This window comes from Sorex fumeus, unplaced genomic scaffold (genome assembly GCF_029834395.1).
Source record: "Sorex fumeus unplaced genomic scaffold, SorFum_2.1 ptg000191l, whole genome shotgun sequence".
NCBI lineage: Eukaryota > Metazoa > Chordata > Mammalia > Eulipotyphla > Soricidae > Sorex > Sorex fumeus.
In genome coordinates this window covers 1,460,001-1,478,910 of record NW_026606248.1, presented here as the reverse complement: position 1 = coordinate 1,478,910, position 18,910 = coordinate 1,460,001, and the positions used below count along the sequence as shown (strand labels likewise).

The 18,910-nt window shown below is 38.9% G+C and overlaps 1 protein-coding gene across 7 annotated transcripts in view; it reads right to left on the bottom strand.

The window, feature by feature from the left end:
* FOXP1 (forkhead box P1) overlaps positions 1–18,910 on the bottom strand; it is a 683,259-nt gene that overhangs the window by 27,148 nt on the left and 637,201 nt on the right. For 5 of the 7 annotated variants that reach the window (XM_056108027.1, XM_056108026.1, XM_056108028.1 and 2 more), the window contains 2 exons: positions 6,572–6,655; positions 3,561–3,611 (listed from right to left, as the gene is read on the bottom strand). In XM_056108027.1, coding sequence (XP_055964002.1) covers positions 3,561–3,611; positions 6,572–6,655 — 135 coding nt within the window. The remainder of the gene's footprint in view (positions 1–3,560; positions 3,612–6,571; positions 6,656–18,910) is intronic. The other 2 variants (XM_056108031.1, XM_056108032.1) reach the window with 1 other exon arrangement.

The following is an 18,910-nucleotide window of genomic DNA, read 5'->3' as shown; positions in this document are numbered from 1 at the left end:
GGGAGGGAAGGAGAAAATGCGGTAAACTCCAAATAGAGGGTGCTTTGCCTCATGAAATCATTTGAAGCCTGAACCAACAAGTTAATGAAACGTCAACCTTGTCAACCGCTATAGAAGTTTCTTGACTTTTTAAACTTCCTTTGATGATCACATGCTGGTCTTGAGGAGAAGCCATGGGGGAGCAGGGGAGGGAAAGGGGGGTGCAGAGGGAGAGATAAGACGGTGCTTGGGAAGGACTTGGTCAGACCCTGTGTTCAAGCCGAACCTGCTCTTTTAATTAAAGTCTATTCAAAAAATGAGCACCCCCTCCCTGACCCTTGTCCCCTGCCAGCCCCCCTCTCCCTCCCCCCCAAAGGAAAGAAAGAAATTACAGACTTAAGACCAGAGCTTGCATCAGGAATGGTGGAGATTTTGTTGTTCTTTAAAATAATGATCCAAATCACAAATTATTAAATCGCAACATAATCATCAATTAGAAATTGATGAAAGCCTATGAGCTTCAGGTTTCTGACCCGTAGTGGAGATGATTCCATCCCCCCACCTACCCCACCCCACCTCCCACCCCAGGGCATGGAACAGGAAGGCTTTCTTTGCTTGTTTTCTTATTGTGTTCATTTTCTATTTAAAAAGAAGTTGCTATGTTTAGAAAAGTTAGTAACTGATATTTTTCTACATGGCAAGCTTCCATGATGGGATGATTTAGGCAAAGATAATCTCTTTGTAACTCTGGCCAGAAGTTACATTCTTGTGTCACTGAAATTGCAATAGCATTTTACTTTTAAAATGGATGTGAGCTCTCAACCACTGTCCATCCCCACTGCCCATTTACGGAAGGGACGATGCTGGAAATCTCAACCGTCCAAACTCCTGAAACAGTATTGGCTACTTAATATTCGGGTAGTCCTTTAAAGGATTCAAATTGACTTTTCAAACAGCAACCTCCTCTCTCAGTTTAAAGATGATGAGTCACTCCCATTTAAAAAAAAATAATAAAAAAAAATAAACAAACCGCTGACGTAAACCCCCGGACAGAAACAGACTTGTCGTAAGTATTCCCATAAGAACTCATTTTTATTTTTGTTTGTGCTCTTGCCTCACATGAAAACAGATTCTGAGAACAAAAGACAAACCTGAAACCAAAACACAGAGGGACACAGCTGCTTAGTAGGGACTTTGAGCTCACAGAACCCGTTTTTCTGCTGCTGGATTTCCTGGCCGGAGAGGGCTCCAGTCCTGCTTACACGCACAGCCTTTCTAGACATGAATCACTGGCCTTCACAGACGGCCTGGCCCTTCTGAGGTTTCGGGGACACTGCTGGCAGACTGTGGGGAGACAGGGCAGGGGGGCAGTGGGAGTTCTTTGTCCCGCCCGCCTTCCCAGTCTGGGTCTGGCCTTGCTACTAGATCAGAGTTGGGCATGGGCTGGCAGGCAAGAGCTGAGAGGATGGGACACTGCGAGGAACTTGAAAACAAGCCCCAAGTGATACTAAGCTACAGAGGGGAACTTAGAAGTACACAAAGTGTGTGTGTGTGTGTGTGTGTGTGTGTGTGTGTGTGTGTGTGTGTGTGAGAGGGGGGTGGTGTTGGAGGATTTTTTTCTGGGTGACTGATAGTATTTCTCCTCGCTTGCACTAAGGTTGTGACAGACCAGAGGGAGAACTAGTTCTTTTCCAGTTAAAAGCCCCTCTTGGCAGAGGGGAGGCACTTTGTTTTTACAGGAGCTAAGAAGTACTCCACAATGATCCTATTTGCCCTGGCTTGAGTCAAAGAGAACGAGAACCTGTTAAAAGGAAAATCGAACACTGCCGTGCACTTCAAATAGCCGAGTTCCTATAAGTGTTTTATAACATTTTCATAAAGAAGGATAGACGACCTACACTATAATTACTTGCCCACCAAATCTGAAGGAATGTGGTTTCTCCAGGCTCAGGAGTTGTTCTCTGGCGTGTAGGAATCCCCTCAAGCAAAACGTATCTCTCATGTACTTGGTATTATAAAATATGATTTACAGTCTTCTCCTGACATAATGGTAGTGAAGTCTTTAAAAAAAATCCTTAGCAACTTAATAAAGTCATAACACAAGACACGCTTCTTTTTGTTGTTGTTATTGTTTGGTCCGACGAGTTACAAGTCCCTCCAAGGAAATATCTCAGCCAATTCTCTGTGGAGTACGCATGGAGACAATAACCCCCAAGCAACCCAATTTGTTGTTTACTTTCAGAAAGTGACTGAGTTTGAACTAAAGAATATCCACCCATCTCACTACACAGCTTGCTACTACTGTCAGATTTGTTCCCTTTGCTTCTTAACGTGGGAATGCAAAGCATCTTTTAATAATCCAAATACCACAAATCTGGCTATTCTGAACATGGGTCAAGAAAGGTTTTTCCTCTGTATGCACCCAATTGCTAAGAGAGACAGCTATTCTGGTAAACTTGATTTTATTCTTATTTTGTTTTTGGCTCATACCTGGTACTACTCAAAACTAGACCCAGCTCAGTACTCAGGGGACCATGCAGTGCTGGGGATCAAACCCAGGCCTCTTTGATACAAAGCAAGTGTTCCACCCGAAAGCCATCTCTTTGTCCCCATATACTGGTAAACTTTTAACATCTCTCTGTCTTTCCCCAGCAGTCCAATCTTAATAAATTTTAAAGTTCACAAATTAAAAAAATAAACAACCACAAAGCTTGGCGCACTTGATGTTGGCCCCTTCTTTCCTCTGCCACTGAGATTCATTACATACTTGCTCTCAGCAATTCCCTCAAACAGACACATGCCCCTCCTCTTTGTCCAGGGGAAGTTCCCGAAGCTAATTTCTCTGTCTCCCTATTCCTCTCTTAGGTTTCATCTTAGATCACACTTCCCAGAAATTTTCCTCAAACCCAGCGTTCGAGCAACTATTCTGCTCAAATATGACCCATGTGTGCCTCTACATGTGTGTGAGTGTGTATATTTACTTGAACATTTGTCCTATCAGATTGCTAAATAATTTAATGGCAGGGATGCTCTTTATTGTTTCATAATATTTTATGTAGCACACTCTATAAATATTTGTTAATACACTGTATTTTTAAATGCAGGAATGCTCTTTCCTATAGTTTGAGTCTTAGGTGTTTTTTTTTCTTCTTCAGAGCAAGCAGGAGATGCTACTGAAGGCATCTCAGGAATAAGACTGCAAAATTCTATTCCAGTTCACTGGTATTAACATTTCCAGGTGTGAACCGAACTCAGAGCCACATTTAAGAATTTAGGAACTGTCCCGAATTTGGCATATCCTCCAACTATGCTAATCTGAAGATGAGTTCCACAACAGGATTGAGAAAATATGGCCATGAGCAGGTGTAAGAACAACCTAAGGAGGTTTTGGCTGTTTCTCTGAAGCGATGAAATGGGTGGATGATTGGATACAACAAATGACACTTACCACCCAAATGGCATTTAGTGAAAAGCAATGTTTACACCAAAGCATTCTTTTACTTAGTGACGAAGAATTTTAAAATAAACATGAAGTTCCATTTAAACAGAAATGGAAAAAAGAACAAACTTTATAAACTTACTGGCAAGGCGGTAACATGAAAGTCCCCATCTAGGGTTAGAGCTGAATCCCGCTGAAAAGGATATTCATTTGAATATATTACTGTACAGTCTATTATTTAAGGTGGAATAAATTCATTATAGGTAATGGGAATATTCTGCACATTAGAATCAATCACCAGATAGCTCTGAATCCCTCAAGTTGAAAGAATCAAACGTCTGCAGTATACGGGGGTGTCTTCCCATGCCCCCTTTATTGGCTAGAAGTGAAAATTTATGCAAAACATTACACATCTACCTTTTATAATTAATTTCCCAATGCCTCACCTATACAGATTTTAATAATTCCTGATTTTAAAGATGGTATCTGTAATAAAATTTTCTATTTTACAACAAATGAAAAGAAGGCAGGTTCATTCCGGCAACAGAGTGTCACACAATATCTGCTTGTCAGGCACCAATTTCTACTTCTTACATGTAAGTTAAAGGATAAGGAATTTATAATGCTGCCTGTGAGGGGAACCACTTTTCATACACAAATGTGATCTTTTTTTTCCAAAGGGTAATACAACAGTACATTTACATAAACTAATCCAAACAATCTATGTATTTGACAATGGCAAACCTCACACGGACGGCCTATTGTTGGTTTACATCTTGGAGTTCTTTATATTGGCTTGTAGCGCTGCTCTAGCTGTCAAAGGTTTGACTTGGACTCTAAATAAATGGTTATAGAAGTGCTGTGCAGCGATATTGGACTTCTTTGCAAAAGAAAACCTGCTGTGTATGAATTCAAAAGCTATTAATTTTTCAGTCAAAAATATTCGTGCCTATTTCTTTTAATAAAGAAATACTGTGCTGAGCTACTAAGAGATAATGTTGACTAGTGGTAGAGAATTTTCAATAGAGCAGTTAAAAATAAATTTAGTAGGAGGTCCCCTTCAAAGTTATAATTTTCTAGAATGTAAAACATTTTTTTAAATACTAATCAAGACAAGCTTTCCTTCCCCTGTGCATTTCCCACCATGACTGATTTTCACTCTTTACTGGTTGCCTACTACTGGTTCTCATGGAGAGTCTCCCAGTGATCCTTTTGGGCCCCTTAAGGCTGACAAGTATGGCACCCCCCTGCCAACACCCTCCCGTCTTGCGCTGAGCCTACTGTGATTCCCTGTTTAGCTTTATCACTCCCAAGAAGGCACAGTATAAAAGAGTCCATTTCTAGAGTGTTGAGTCCAAACACGATTCTCTCATTGCTTTGAGCGCAGGGAGAAAAAAGGGAGTTTAATTTAATGCTGTCTCTTGTTTCCGGGGGGAAGACAAACCCTTCATTCTGAAGTCATACAAAGGTCTTTGCAGAGATGATGAGTTCCTTTATAAACATGCTATACTCGAAGGGCTGGGGATGTAGTACAGTGGCAGAGCACTAGCTTTGCATGTATGTGTGAGGCCAGGGGTTCAATCCCTGCCACCACAGGGTGGAAGAAAATGAAAACAAGAAAAAAAAGAAAAATGGAATTTGTAATGCCCACTGGGGAACTCAGAGAAATTGTTTCAGGGTCTCATGAACTTGCTTAGATAGGCTTGTGTTACTCCTAGGACTCTCCTTAAAAGGAGGCACTGATAGGCACTGTTGGCTACTGGCCCCAATACTGAATGACCAGGATTCTTTTTTTCTTTCTTTTTGGTAGCCTACACATTGAGTCTATAGCCACTTACTGCAAAATACATGGGTACTAAGGACTCTTTCCTAGTAAAAATGGATGTGCAAATTGTTTAATGATTTTATGTCCTATATCTCAGTAATGTGTTCTGTTTCAGACATTAATTTTGTCTGCCAACTGCATCTTGGCAGGCTACCATATTTGCTGGGTTAATAGTCTGACTCCGTTTTATTTCTATCACCATAAATCATACATATATGGGTGTATGTTTGCTTTATTTATAGAAAAAAATCAGTCAAAACAGATAAACCAATACTTTGCCATTATGCTGCATCATTGCATATTGATTAAAATTGCTCGTACTAACTATAGATTGTCAACGCTCAATTAATTTTCACACAGTGACTCCAAGAAAAATCAAATAAAGGCAGTGTACCTTTAAATTTTACAAATCTTAAAAATCAAGAAGCAAAGCACTCTCTCCATTTTGAATAATCAGTTGAAGCTACGAAGAAATTTTTAGAAATACAAGTATATGAGAAATACAACTGTTCAAGAGATCAATTTAAAACAAGAAATGAGGTCCAAGATAGATTTGGGGGTTTAGATGCCATCCTTCTGCTCTGATGCCAACTGTTCATGTGCTTGGAAGTACAAGGAAGCAGGCAAGACATAGGAGATTCCTAAAAGTTAAATGCCATTTCAGCGTGCTGTGTTCGGTCTCCGAACTGTCAAGGACCAATTTTCACTTCATACTCTGTAGCAACGATTAGATGCTCTCCATGATATGGTTTCTAACTATTCTGATAGCATATAGGTTTCCTGGATGCCTGAAATTAGAACATTTCTATTTGATGAGCTTAGGTTTTTTGGAGTATTTCCTATTTCTTCCTCTGTAGCAGACTGGACTATCCTTATTTATTTTCTCAGACACTGCTGTCTCTCAGCTTACTTAGGGAAAAAAAACACTTTTTCTTCTATCTTCATGATGTGGCTGTCTGCTCTCTGCATTTCTAAAATTCAAAAATATTTTGTTTATTTTGTATGTTCTGTTTTTTTCCCCCTAGATAGCTCTCCTAATATATTTTAATGCCTCCATTTAACATTAACCATTCTTTCTCAAAGAAGATGTGCTAGTTTCGGCCTTGGAACCAAGGACCCTGCCCGAATCATCCACAATTTTCCCTAACTATCGGACACTAGGCCTTTGGCCTGATAGGTAACCAGAAGACAGACTGAACGGAGTCAAACACATTCTATCACTTCAACAAGCAGCAGCCGTAGTTGGGTGTGCTCTTTCTTAGCCCTGGGGGTGAGGACACAGAAAAGAAATATTACAGCCCTTTTCCTCCCAGTGCTCCAGTACTTACAGGCTGAGGGGCGGCTTTGGGCTCTGTAGACTTCACGTGAAGGTGGGTCATCATGGCTTGCAGGCGTTCTTTGTCTTTTGCAAGCTAGTCGGGATAAATCACTTTGTTATTTCTTTGAATATCAAAATAGGTTCAAGTAACATTAAATGATAACACAAGCATTATCATATGAACATAATATAAAACAAATGTACATTTTAAATCTAAAGTGACACTTACTCCAAACTAAGCTGTGGCCTAAGAGCACATGACAAAATCATTTTCATTGCTTAATCATTTTTGAAATCTCTACAACCATTGCCAAACTCTCGTAAGTGGAGGTGCCAGTGTAAGATTTCTCAACAAGAGATGCATTAGCCTTTAACTGGGAAGTTCTAGACCTGCTGGCACCAAGGAGTTTCATGGAACACAGACAGCTAAAAGGCAAAAACGTGAATCATGCCTATAAACCAGTCTTATTCATGAGGAAGCCAAAGGAAAATGAGCGAGGTAGTTAAAACTCATAAATTCGTCTGTTGTGGCTGTGGAAAAACTCCTAGAGAGATGGAGGCATTGATGCAAAGTTCACCTCCTGTTTCTTAACTGGTAGGAAGAGATTAAGACAGTGCTGACCAGCAACATAAAGTGGGGCAGGCACAGGGCTGCAAGCTAAGATTGACAGGTTCCCTTTTCAAATGATGCAGGAAAACTTCCTGTAATATGTGATTACTTGTTCTGTGCTAGTCTCACCTGAACAAAATAAAGTCCTCTTCATTCTTCAGAAAATTATCCTCTGAAGATACTACAACTGGATATACACATAAGGCACTCAAATCCTACGCTTTGGGTGCTATGTTCTTGTGTTTGCCTTGGACTGTTTCGCAGTGGGGTTTTCACTAGTTCTAGACATTTGAATAGTGAGGCCATACAATAGCTACTTTTGAAAAAGGAATGGGAAATAAATTCCCCAAAGATAAAGGTGTCGTTAAAGGAACAGCTGTGAAATTTCTGGAAATTATAGAGGAGATTACTATGGAGAGTAAGAAGAGGGATGAGGAAAAACAACCTTAGTTCAGTACTTTTATGAACCATCACAATAATTCCTTAGAAATGGGGAGGAAATCATTCTGATTATATCACATAACAAATCTGTTAAATATCATTTTTATAAGTCTAAAGTTAAACCAGAGTAAAAATATAATAAAATACTCGCATTTTTAAATAAAGGTGTTTTCTAAAGAAGAATATTTCAGAAATTGGGGGAAGGCAGAGGAAAGAGAAAGGATATAAAAACAGGAGAGAAAAAGCTTTCAGCTTATCCTAACTGGATGACTCAGTCTCAAGCCATATCACATTTGATTTTTTCCGTTTTTTTATTCCCTTGTGGTTCAGGGAGGAATAAATTAAGAAGAAGAAGAAAAAGCCTTACACTGTTAGCATTTATCTTTCAACAAACAGGAAATGAAAATGATACCATATTAGGAGCCACTTTATGTTATTCATCATCTGTTCTTTAGTAAGATATTGAACAGCCAAACTAAAAGATGCACTGAACACATAATGCTAAAGGAATTTAGTTTTCCAAAGTAGCTCAGAACAATTAAAATGTGAGCTGGGGCATTTTTTTCTACAGTTATTTGTTTTTTTATGTAAGTGTTCTAAGTTTTTGGATGTTAAAGTTAAAATACTCTTGGATCAAAAACAATGTTTTACTTTAAAATTATCGAGGGCAGAAGGAATCAAGGAATGAATATCGTTCTTTTCAAAAACCAGAAGTAACCTGCCATACTAAGCATTACAAACTAAAGGGTGAGAGGTGACATTTACTGAAGAGTCTAATAAATATTAACTGTGGTTTAATTTTGGGGTAAACACTGTTGATGTAGCAATTACAAAGACCAAGTAGAAGATCAACTCAAATTCTGTAGCATCAAAAGAAATCATCACCTCTACATTCCATCTGAACATCTACAACGCTGGCCCAAGGTAGTGACACCATGTTGTAAGCACATATCTAGTGTATGTACACACACACAGCCACACCAATGACCCTGGAGAGGTTACTGCCATGAGAACGCTTTTTTATTTTCCCTTGATAATAGCTAGGCTTCATTACCCATCTTGAAAATTGGCCCAAGTTTCTTACTTTGTCTCAACCTCCAACTACTTATTCTGTCTTATTATAAAAGGCAGTCCTAGAGACTGAAAGGCAAAATCCAAGTTTTTAGTGTGATGACTGCGAGCTGGCATGCAATAATATATACGTAAAACTGGCATTTTCTCAGGTGAGTTGTGGATTTTTTACTATTACAGCTCCAACTCTTAACACAGGTTTAATGATTAAAGAAGAAAGTCTGCCAAGTGCAGGTTTTTGTATTTTTTTTTTCTTTTTTTAGGCAAAAGGGCTACAATGACTGCAACCACATCCTCTATAGCAGCTGTCTTGCATTTATAACACTCACTGGTCCTTCACAAAGCTTTTGGGTTCTTTATTACTTTCTATGCCATCATTCCATGAGCTCACCATCCCCATCAATTTTCACAGCATCCATTCATTATTATAATATGAGAATACAAACATTCAGTAGTAGCAAGTATATTCCACCATCTTCTCATACACTGTATCCCATGAAATAAAGAAAAGGGAGGATAAAAATTCAGTCCAAAGGTCAACTGAAAACCTGGTTAGAAAATTTAAAAAAAAAATTTTTTTTTGTTGTGGTATCAAAAAAAAAAAGAAGAAGAAGAAGAAGAAGAAGAAGAATTAATCTCCAATAGCTTTCTTGGTGAGCATAGGAACCGTAAGGGGGCGGGGGCGTAGAGAGAATAAGAATGGCAACTAACTGAACATTAAGGGCAGCTGCTGTGAAGCATTTCTTCAAATCCCTGTTTGATACCACATAGGCCCCACCCGCTGCCCCAGTGCTGGAAAAATAGGGGATGAGAGGAGTTGAGAAGGAGGGGGTGGTCTCCGGTGCTACTGAAGGGCACTTTTTGTTTGTCTGCTTTAAAAAGGTTTCCAGGGGGACACTAAGTAATTTTTTCTTCTGAAAAGTGAGTGGTAGACTTAGTTTTTGAGAACCTCTGGTTTGAATGATCAAATCTGGTCACCAATTCTGTAAACTGAGAGTGAAAAGGCAATGAGGATGAAGCCCTATAATCTGGCTGCTAGCTACAGGGCTACCACTATAATCTAGCCCTGTGAATCTGAGTGTATTTTGTCCCCTTTAAAAAGATTTAATTTCTCCTGCTCAATATCAAACAATAATTTCTGGACTTTGGAGGATTGTTTCGAGGATTTAGATTCTAGCACGTAACCAGTTTGGTTAGCACAGAAGCCTTATACTTCAGGAAACCTTAAAGAAGATCTAGTTTTTTTTTTTTTTAAGGGAACTGAAATCAATGAGTTTAGCTTTCTACTGGCTGAGTGTGTTTCGAAGTAGGATCAATAGAATATGGATTTGAAGGTGTTTGCAGGTGGGCTAACGAGGGTAAGAACCGTTGTTTTAAAGAATGTAATGGGAAGCAAAGAAAAGATGGAGCCCATTTCTTATGGATTTATCTCCTTGGTGCTCATTGTTATCTTTCCCTCATTCTAAGCAAATGCTTTCTTTCCCTTTGGCTGATATAGGTCATCTCCTCTTCTATTAGGCATGCCCTCAAATTAGGTTTTAGATAGCCCAGGCTGTGAAAGACCAGAACATGTGTATTACTTCTGGATCCATTGCTATCTGCCGAAGGCAAGGAGCTCCATTCAACATCTTCAAAGATAAAAACCAAGGAGATTAAACTCATTCTTTCAGCAGAATAAAAGGGGAACATGGTTTTGGGTTCATTTAACATAATCATTTTATGTTGTCAGGAGGACTAATCATTTTAAACCCAATTTGGCAGTTCTCACTTGTGAGAAACAAAACTCTTCTGCAATAAATGAAGGATTAGGGAGGTGTAAAGTGCCACAGTTACCCAGTGCTGCCCAGCAGAGAGAAAGAGGCAAAGGCACTCACTTGATCTCACAGAAGCAAAGATGGCTGTAGTCATTCCTAGCCCTTCGTTCCCGTTTGCATACCTGACAGTTTGGGAGACAAATGCAGGGTGATCTAAGCCAAGGTCATGGGTCTGGGCATGGACAGAAAGGTTGGAATCCCGGGACTACTATGCCTGATCTGTTACAGGTGATCCGAGGAATCACCTGTAACAGTCACTAACAGAAAAGCATCGTTTTCTGCCTTCCTGACCACATGGATGTTGACGTACTAATATCAAGCTCCATGAGAGTGGTGGGATTTGTAGTTTTAGCAGGAATTCAATTTATGAGTAGGCAAGTATGAGTTATTCCCATGCAAAGTCTGTCCCGAATTTAAGTGACTGGACCTTACCAAAAGTTGCGAAGCTCAAGATTCCAAGGAAGGGACTGGGAATGTCCAAGTTTCATGAGGCAGGTTTGAGAAATGCCATTCCCTTCTATGGACCTCTGCTTTAAACACAAGGTGTCTAGGCTTCCTCACTAGTTTTCTACACCGAGGTGATCCAAACAGCATACATAGGTCTTCAAAGGGTAATGATCAAAAGAGGAAAAGTGAGGTGGTAGAGGAGAAGAAACACAAGTCTTCTAGCAAATGGAGTATTTACCAAATAGTTTTTTTCTACCACTTTATCAAGCTATGGTTCGTGCCTGAGTCTTCCGAACTTGGCACCAGTGAAAAGTTGTAAACGATTTCCTTAACACTAACCACAGCTCTCAGGTGCTAGGCAATCTACGGCTCATTTCACCCCAATCGAAGAATTTCCCTACTTTTATTGTATTCTGTCACCATCTTAACATTCCTTGCGTGTTATTATTAAAGACTCTCTTGACATTTAAAGCAGACACACACTAATACGCAGTCATAGTCTAGGAATTCTAATGCTCTCAGAGTTAAGCAGGATTTTAAATTATGAAAAAAAAATCAGGGGCTTGGTTTTCAAAGAGGAACATGGAAGCAAGAACACAGAGACTCTCTCTTCTTTTTCTTGGCTCTGGTCACTGAGCAAGGGCAATCTGAAGCTCTGACGCTACTAGGACTTCTTTCTCCAGCACACCCTGAGCTCACTCAAGGCTACTCTTCATTATTGCCTTGATGGGATTAGAAAGGTCCAAAGGTAGGCACATTACAGATAATATATCTGTGAAGTCCGAGGAATCTGATGTGATCTCAAGTAACAAAATTAATGGTAAACAGTCATATATAAAGTCCCTACAGTCACTGATCTGTGTCAGTGTCTTAATACCTCCTTCCATTAACAAAACTCGCACGCTAAGTTTTGTTGACAGAATCTGAGAACTTACAGTACCTCATGGGCATTACTTAGAAAACTCTAATGGGGGGGGTGGGAGGGATACTGGGATCAGTGGTGGTGGAGAATGGGCACTGGTGGAGATATGGGTATTCGATCATTGTATAACTGTAACCCAAGCACAAAAATCTGTAAGTCTACAACTGTACCTCATGGTGTTTCACTAATAAAAATTTAAAAAATAAAATAGTAAAAGAAAATAAAATAAAAAAAGTTTAGATTGCCAAAAAAAAAAAAAAAAAAGAAAACTCTAAACTCTAAAGTGATCTCTTATATTGCCTGCCCTTCCTGCTTTGGATGCTCAAAAAGACAGCTTCATTAAAAAAGAAAATGGGCAAGGTATCACAGACAAGTATGAAAATGAGACATCAGTAGTGCCTGAGATATCAGTAGTGCCTGTGTACATGGACAATCCTGAGTAAGGGAAGAGAGTGCATGCAATAAAGGAGCATGGGCTACAATGGCAGCTCCTACAGAATCCTGGGAATTCCTCATTATTTGCCACTCACTGTTAAAGTTCATCAGAACTTCTAAGGACCAGCACTGCTCTCTTCTATAATGGGTGTATGGCACAAAAAAATAAATATTTCTTTGACACCCCCCACAAGAAGCCAATGGCTGCTTACAGTTTGCACTTTTTTTTTTTACAGTAATAGCTTTTCAAAGAGGAGATCCTGAATTAAACATAGGGTATAAGCTTATATACTGATTTCAAAATACATCTTTTACTATTAAAAAATGACTTGGGTTTGGGATGCAGTTCAATAGTAGAGCAGTTGCCGTGTATGTGTGAGGCCTTGGGTTCCATCCCTAGCATAGGGGGATGGGAGGGAGAGAGAAGATCAACAAAAACCTCTTATAGAGGCATTAGGAAAATTCAGCAAAATTAATATGAAACCTTTAGAACAATGCACTGGCATATGTAGGAGCTACATAAAAATCCTTCCGAATGGTTCTATAGTTGCTTTATGAAATAACCGGAAGATGATCACATGACACACATGACACTCAACTGGATCTCTTCCAGTCAATGGCTTCAAACTGATTTGTAGGGCCAGCAACTCAGTTCAGTTTTGCTTAGGACTTGCTCAATTTTGCAAATCAAAATCCCAAATCTCAGGAATCCTGCTGAACTGAGGTTGATCACTCTACTTCTTACTGACCAGAGAAATACATATAAAAATAAACATATTTACATATGTCACTGTCCTCCCGTTGTTCATCGATTTGCTTGAGGGGGCCCAGTAACATTGTGAGACTTATTACTGTGTTTGGCATATCAAATACATCATGGGGAGCTTGCCAGGCTTTGTCATGTGGGCAAGATACTCTCGGTAGCTTGCCAGGCTCTCCAAGAGGGGCAGAGGAATAGATCTTAGGTCAGCCAGGTCGGCGGCTGCATGTAGGGCAAACGCCCTACCAGTTGTGCTATTGCTCCAGCCCATTTATAGGGCTGTGCTATCACTCCAGCCCATTTACATATATATATATATGTATATATACATGAATACATGTAACATATATTTTAAAAAATTTAAAAAGAAACAATAAAGACCCTTGCTTCCTCTCTCACCCTATAATCCAGGCAGGTCCTTACATGGCCCACTCAGCCTAGAGTTTTCTTGTCAGGCTTTCCTGTCTCTTCTGCCCTCTCTCTTTAACCCACCTGATGGAGTAATAAAAGCTATGCTTGTCCCACCTTTACGAGGCTACACATCACAGGCAGAAGGAGAGCATCTTACTCATCTGTACCCAGGGCTTTATATAAAATAAATGTTTGAAAAACTGTGAGTGAATGGAACAAAATGTTCAAAGAAAAAATGGTATCCAGCCCTTCATTCTCACTCCCTGTCCAGACTGGGTAATCAACTCTCTTTGGGTTCATTGGATCCAATTATCCTTGGCAGCTCTCAATATGTACTTTAAAGGGTCTTTGGCTGAGGGGCTGAGGAAGCCAGTCCTGAGCTCTATCCTGAAATGGATAAATGTCAAATCTTTTAAAAAAATTTTTTTTAATTTAAAATAATAGAAATAGTGGTTAGGATTCATGCCTGGCAACTTAACTCCCAGCACTCTGGTCCCCAAGTGCAACTCAGGAGGCCACTGAAAAATGCCAAGTGTGGCCCTGGTGGCCCCTAGCACTGCAGGACCTGAGTACCATCTCTTCCATAGACCCAATCCAGTTGGCTGAGAATTACCATGGAATCCCAGGTCTCCTGAGCACTGCTTGGCAGGGTCCTTGGCCCCAAGTCCAAATTTTCAAGGCTTCTTTTTTCATTTATTCAAAATCCATGCTTATAAACCAGAAAACAGTCTTATAATTTAGCAAGGTTACATGATTAGAGAACAGAGAACAACTGATATTTGTAATCAGAAATATCTACTTATACCACAAACATCAGCTTTCTGAGGGGATCTGGAAGAGAACTTTTTCCCCTTGTTTTTCATGAAATGAAATGGCTATCCCTTTTTACAAAGTGAAATTTTGATTCAGCCACTGAGAGACCATTCATGATGCTTTATCCTTAGCTCACTGGTAAAGAGATGTCATAGCTGAATGAATCTCAGTAGATCAATGTGAACTTAAATTCCCTAGGTCCTTGTCTGATCAACATTAGGGTCTCAACTATCAACATCAAGGAAACCTCATGTGCTTGTTTATAATCATGGTCATGCAACCAGAGTAAGCAATTCTTATACTCAACACAGCAGCCAGTTCCCCTGTCTACCCCCTTTACATTCTGCATACGTGTGGAAATAGTCTATGATCTGTATGATAATATGAAAGGTAATACAAATTGATCATGGGAATTTTCATCCTTTCCAGTCCTAACTCAACACCTTGTTTCCATATCAGATACAATACATAGAAAGATGACATTTAACAAATGAAATCTTAAAATACATTCCTTGATCCCAAAAGCCATTTTCTTCACCCAAATGATATCTGGTGTCCAGCTGTCATGATACTAGGTATTTATGTGTATAATGCAAGAGGCTCATACAAGTTCTTGGAATTTATAATATTAGGTCCTAAGGTAATATTTATGGTGAATTGCCATCTATTTTACTGATAAAATCTAAAAAAAATACAACCGGCTTTATAATAATGAAAAAATATTTTAAGGCTTCAAATACCCACTAAAATGTGTTTTTGACCACTTTTCCTTTTAATAAGCCAGACCAGTAATAGATTTTAATCTGAGAACTAGATCTAGCTCTTACCCTGATAACACTCTAAATTGCTAACTTATTACAAAGAAACCATATATCATGTATTTTCACATCTCCCAATCAAAACAAAAATAAAAATAAAGATATGACTCAAGCAGAGCACAGATTGGGCAGGTCTAAGTCAGACCCCATAATCTATCCACTTGATTTCTGCTTAGCTGACTGAACTCCCACCATTGGAATCTTAAAGGCTTTCTTATTTGATTCATTGTAAAGATAGCACTACTATGGTAAACATCACAGGCACAATTCCCCCTAAGGATATTTAATGAAATTTAAAAAAATATTAAATCATAACTGATTCTTAAGGTAGGTCTGATTTATGAGTAAGACAACCAAGGACTTTGAGTCAGAATTAGGGTTTCTGAATTCTGAAATCAAGAGACTGGAGCAGATACATGAGACAGCGCCCCGCTGACCTTCACTTGCTTTGAATACATCTGGTGCTGGCTGGCTCTGTCCCCCTGAATTCTCTTGATAAAATCCCTTTACAATGATTCTTTAGGATAAACATAATAACCCTCTGTACTCTAGCAGTCACTCCGAGGTGATGGCTTGCTTTTACAATGGGGCACACAAGCAAATGTAAAGACCAGAGGTCTAAGTATTGCTCTACAAAGTCTTGTACATTAGATAGAAATGAGAGATTTCACCTTCTAATCCCATCCAGTGATCACCATTGGTGTGATTTAATTCTGACAATTCTTTCCTGTGGTGCTAAGTATATTGTTTTTCAAGTTCAAGTTAATAAATAGTAATTTTATAAGATACTTCTAGGTAGGTAGAGGCTCAGAAATTTCCTGGGCTGGGAAATGCTTCTCTATGGAAGAGAAGTAGCCCTTCAGTTATTCAAGTATAGGACATTTTATGTAGGTGAGGATACACCAGGGTACTACAAACCACTTTTTTGGGGGGGAGGGGGGAAGGGTAGGAGTAAGGAATTTCTAGGGAAAATAAAATCAGAAGACTTTGTTCAAGTACAAGAACACAGTTTCACAGTATTCTTAAGAAAAAATTTCCCCAATACCTCAGTTACTATGGGCAGGATGACTTTTAATCACGTAAATTTAAAAAGACAGGGTACATGAAATGGCAAATGTGACAGCACAAACACGATAATACTGAATGTTAGAGAAAAAGAAAGCCTAAAATAGCTCTACCTTCGAGTCTCATTGTACCTTGCCTCAAAGTCTCCCAAATGTACCACATCTGCTCTCAAACTAATCTGTGAAAAGGGCTTCTCTATGAACTCTGTCAGGACATGAGTTCTTGAAACACTAGAAACTTGAGACATTTTCTTGTATAGATCATCTGATCACACACACAGACACACACACACAGGGACACACACACACATACTCATTCACACACAGCTTTTTTTGTTTGGACCCTCAGAAAGTCTTTTGATCATGCTTTTTGGTGTTTGCAAGAACCCTATTAGTGTCAGTCAACAGTGCCCAATAAATGGGCAGCACCATTAGAAATTTATTTAAAGTTTTTTTTTTTAACTTTTAGAAAGTAAGAATCAGTGGGCAAACCTATCTGTTTTATATTTTATTTACTCTGTTTGGCTTGGTGGCTACACCTGGCAGTGCTGGAAGCGAGGGTCAGGGTGTTACCTAATAGTGCTCAGGGAATCACGTAAGGCCAAGGACGGAACCCATACTCAGGTGTCTGCCTGGCTTCTCCTGTTTCACTCATTCTTATACTCCTCAGTGACTCCAGTAGGTGTGTGATATGTAATTGGGCTCCAGATAATGTCTGCTAAAGGAGCAAGTAAGTGAATAGATGACGAGAAGGCCATGCCTCAATCATCTTTGCATGTTTCCCCAGAAGGGCAGGTTCCTGTCATATGAAAGAGTGGTGAAAAGCCTTTTCAACAGCCAGAACACAGAGAACAAGTTGGTAGCAATGTGAAGCAAACTGTTTTTTCCCCCACTCTTGACTAGTGATTACTTGGCTAATGTCTTCTCCAAGGGCAAGCCAACTAAAAAATAGTTTCAGTTTTGTAGGTTCCGGGACTTCTGTAATTATTGAACCCTAGAGCTGGGATTGAACCCAAAAGCAGCCAAAAGCAGTGTGTCAATGAATGGGTGTGGCTGCAGTCAGCCAATCTGTGTATTTCCTGTAATCTCGTCTTCTCAGTTTGAATTCTTTTCCCCACCAACCATTCAAAATACACAAAAGAAATATATAACAACAAAAACATCAAAAATCATGGGATTTGGTTCACAATTTATTTTTCCAACCCTTGTTCTTGACAAGCTCTGTATCCTTACTCTAGCAAGTCTTTCAAGTTTTGAAGACAACAAACCATTTAAAATTTAACTTTTCTCTAAGAAAAACTCCAAAACACATAAGATAACTATGGGAGAGTAACTTCTGGCTAGATGATCTTCAATCATGATCACAAGTCAAACATACATCAAACATCAGATTGATTTTGTGCTAAAGGATGAAGGAAAATCTGAGTAGTAAAACTCACTAGTAATCAAAGGAAACTCTATCATTTTGTCCTACTCCCTGGCTACACTCACTAGAAAGCAATATCAAATCTGCTTTCAGAAAGTTATCTGACTAAACGAGGCTCTAACTTCTTTTTCCTACCCACTTGGACAGAGTGAAGAATGATGAATGAAGATGGACAATTAGATCCTAATTAAAAACAGTCCTGAAATCAGTGCTATAACCGGAAATGCTATCCGGGAAAACAATGACAATTCTAGCAAGCAGTTTAATTTCATTGCTAATTATGAATTTAGATTTTATCAAATAGATGCAAAAATTTGCATCACTTTATAAAAACCACTGTCAGTATATATAAATACTCAGGTAGTAATGCAACTCTACTGAATGCAATCATTCAAGGTTTTGCTATGCTTAAGTTTTAAGGGAGCTGCTTAAATTATCGGTGAACTATGGGAATAAAATAAACTACTTATTTTTCTGTCAATAAACAGACAATTTAAAGATGTTCTCAGAGACAAAAATTTGGGGATTTCACAATGTATCCATTGTCTCCAAGAATATACTGGTATTCTACTAAGTTCATAGTTATAGTTCAAATGGAACACACAATGTTAACTAGCTAAAGACAATAACTTTTAAGACATTCTTGCTAAGAAAAATTGTAATTCTCATAAAAGGTGATAACTAAATTTTTAAAAATCTTTTCTACCCTGAAAAGTCACAACAAAAAGTTTAAGTGTGTTTTGGCTGAATTTTTCTCTCCAACTATTTGAAGCTGTAAATGACTTAACTCAGTAAAATTCCAAATGTAATTATCTTCTGTACTTAGCCTAGGGCTCTCCATATATCTCAGTATTGCTGTCTTGCATACAAAATAGGCTTTTCAATGGCTGGTAACAATATAATGTACAACTTTGTTTTAATTTCGGCTAACCTCTTGCCTACACTAAACCAGCCAGAGGAAGAAGCCTCGTTGAGTCATCAAGCACTCAAAAGCATTTTGGAACTCAGTTGCATAAATGGGGTTTGTAGGGTCAGGCTTTTGCAATTGTACATTTTAATAATCTCCATTTCTGACCCAATTTTTACTTTTAGAAACTAATTTTCTATTAATTATACCAAGAACGGAATTATTATTAAAATATGTGGTTCATCAACAAGTTACATCAGGAGGTGGAACCCGTGTTAAAAAGATTCCCGCTCCCCCACCTTTCCCCCACACCATCTCTCACAAACTGTGCCCCCAGGAAAATCCGCAGAAGTTTATGCTCTCTAGTCATCAACTACATTCAACATATCACAACCCAAATAAATGGGTAT